Below are 688 nucleotides of genomic sequence, written 5' to 3' on the forward strand. Positions count from 1 at the left end.
GTATATTTGTATGTATAGGAGCTGGGCAGAGGAGTTCAGGGATGGTAAGGAGGGGAGGGGAGGGGGGTGGGGTGGAGGGGGGTGGGGGGGCAAGGGGGAGTTAAGATGGCACTCACTCACCCCCAAAATTAATGTCTTCCATATGCAAAAACCCACACACTGTCTCTGTGTTTGATTTCCATCACACTTTGTTAACAAGTATACACACATCATTCAGTACAGTTTGCATACTTCTATATATTTGTATTTGTATTTGCATTATATATATATATATATATATATATATATATATATATATAAATTAGAGACAGACCGACAGGGAGAGAGAGACAGAGAAAGTGAATCTGTTTTTCATTGGTCCTCTCTTTTTTTCCTGTACTCATTTACAAGAAACTATCAACAATTCTCTTTACACCGTAGTTATGAACCAAAACAACAAATCACAGCAAACAGCTGGGGCTAAAACACTGTGAAGGATCACATCACCCATGACCAAAGTACACTGGTTGCAATCGGTCCACACCACCCCAACCCACACAGCAGAACACCCCCCCCCCCCCCCCCCCCCCCCCAACCCCCCCCCAAAAAAAAACAACAAAAAAAAAACCCACCAACAACAAAACTTCTCCGCTCTCAGCAGAGAACCCTCGCAGACGCAGACGTCCAACCACTGCTTCTAGTTCTACTA

The 688-nt window shown here is 44.0% G+C and overlaps 1 protein-coding gene across 1 annotated transcript in view; it reads right to left on the reverse strand.

The window, feature by feature from the left end:
* Nucleotides 1-606: 606 nt before the first annotated feature.
* LOC143298159 (protein meiotic P26-like) overlaps nt 607-688 on the reverse strand; it is a 9,872-nt gene continuing 9,790 nt past the window's right edge. The window contains exon 5 of the mRNA XM_076610901.1: nt 607-688. This exon is cut by the window's right edge and continues 642 nt beyond it. Within this exon, the coding sequence (XP_076467016.1) occupies nt 686-688 (3 nt within the window). The 3' untranslated portion in view covers nt 607-685.

Source organism: Babylonia areolata, chromosome 23, assembly GCF_041734735.1.
Source record: "Babylonia areolata isolate BAREFJ2019XMU chromosome 23, ASM4173473v1, whole genome shotgun sequence".
Lineage (NCBI taxonomy): Eukaryota > Metazoa > Mollusca > Gastropoda > Neogastropoda > Buccinidae > Babylonia > Babylonia areolata.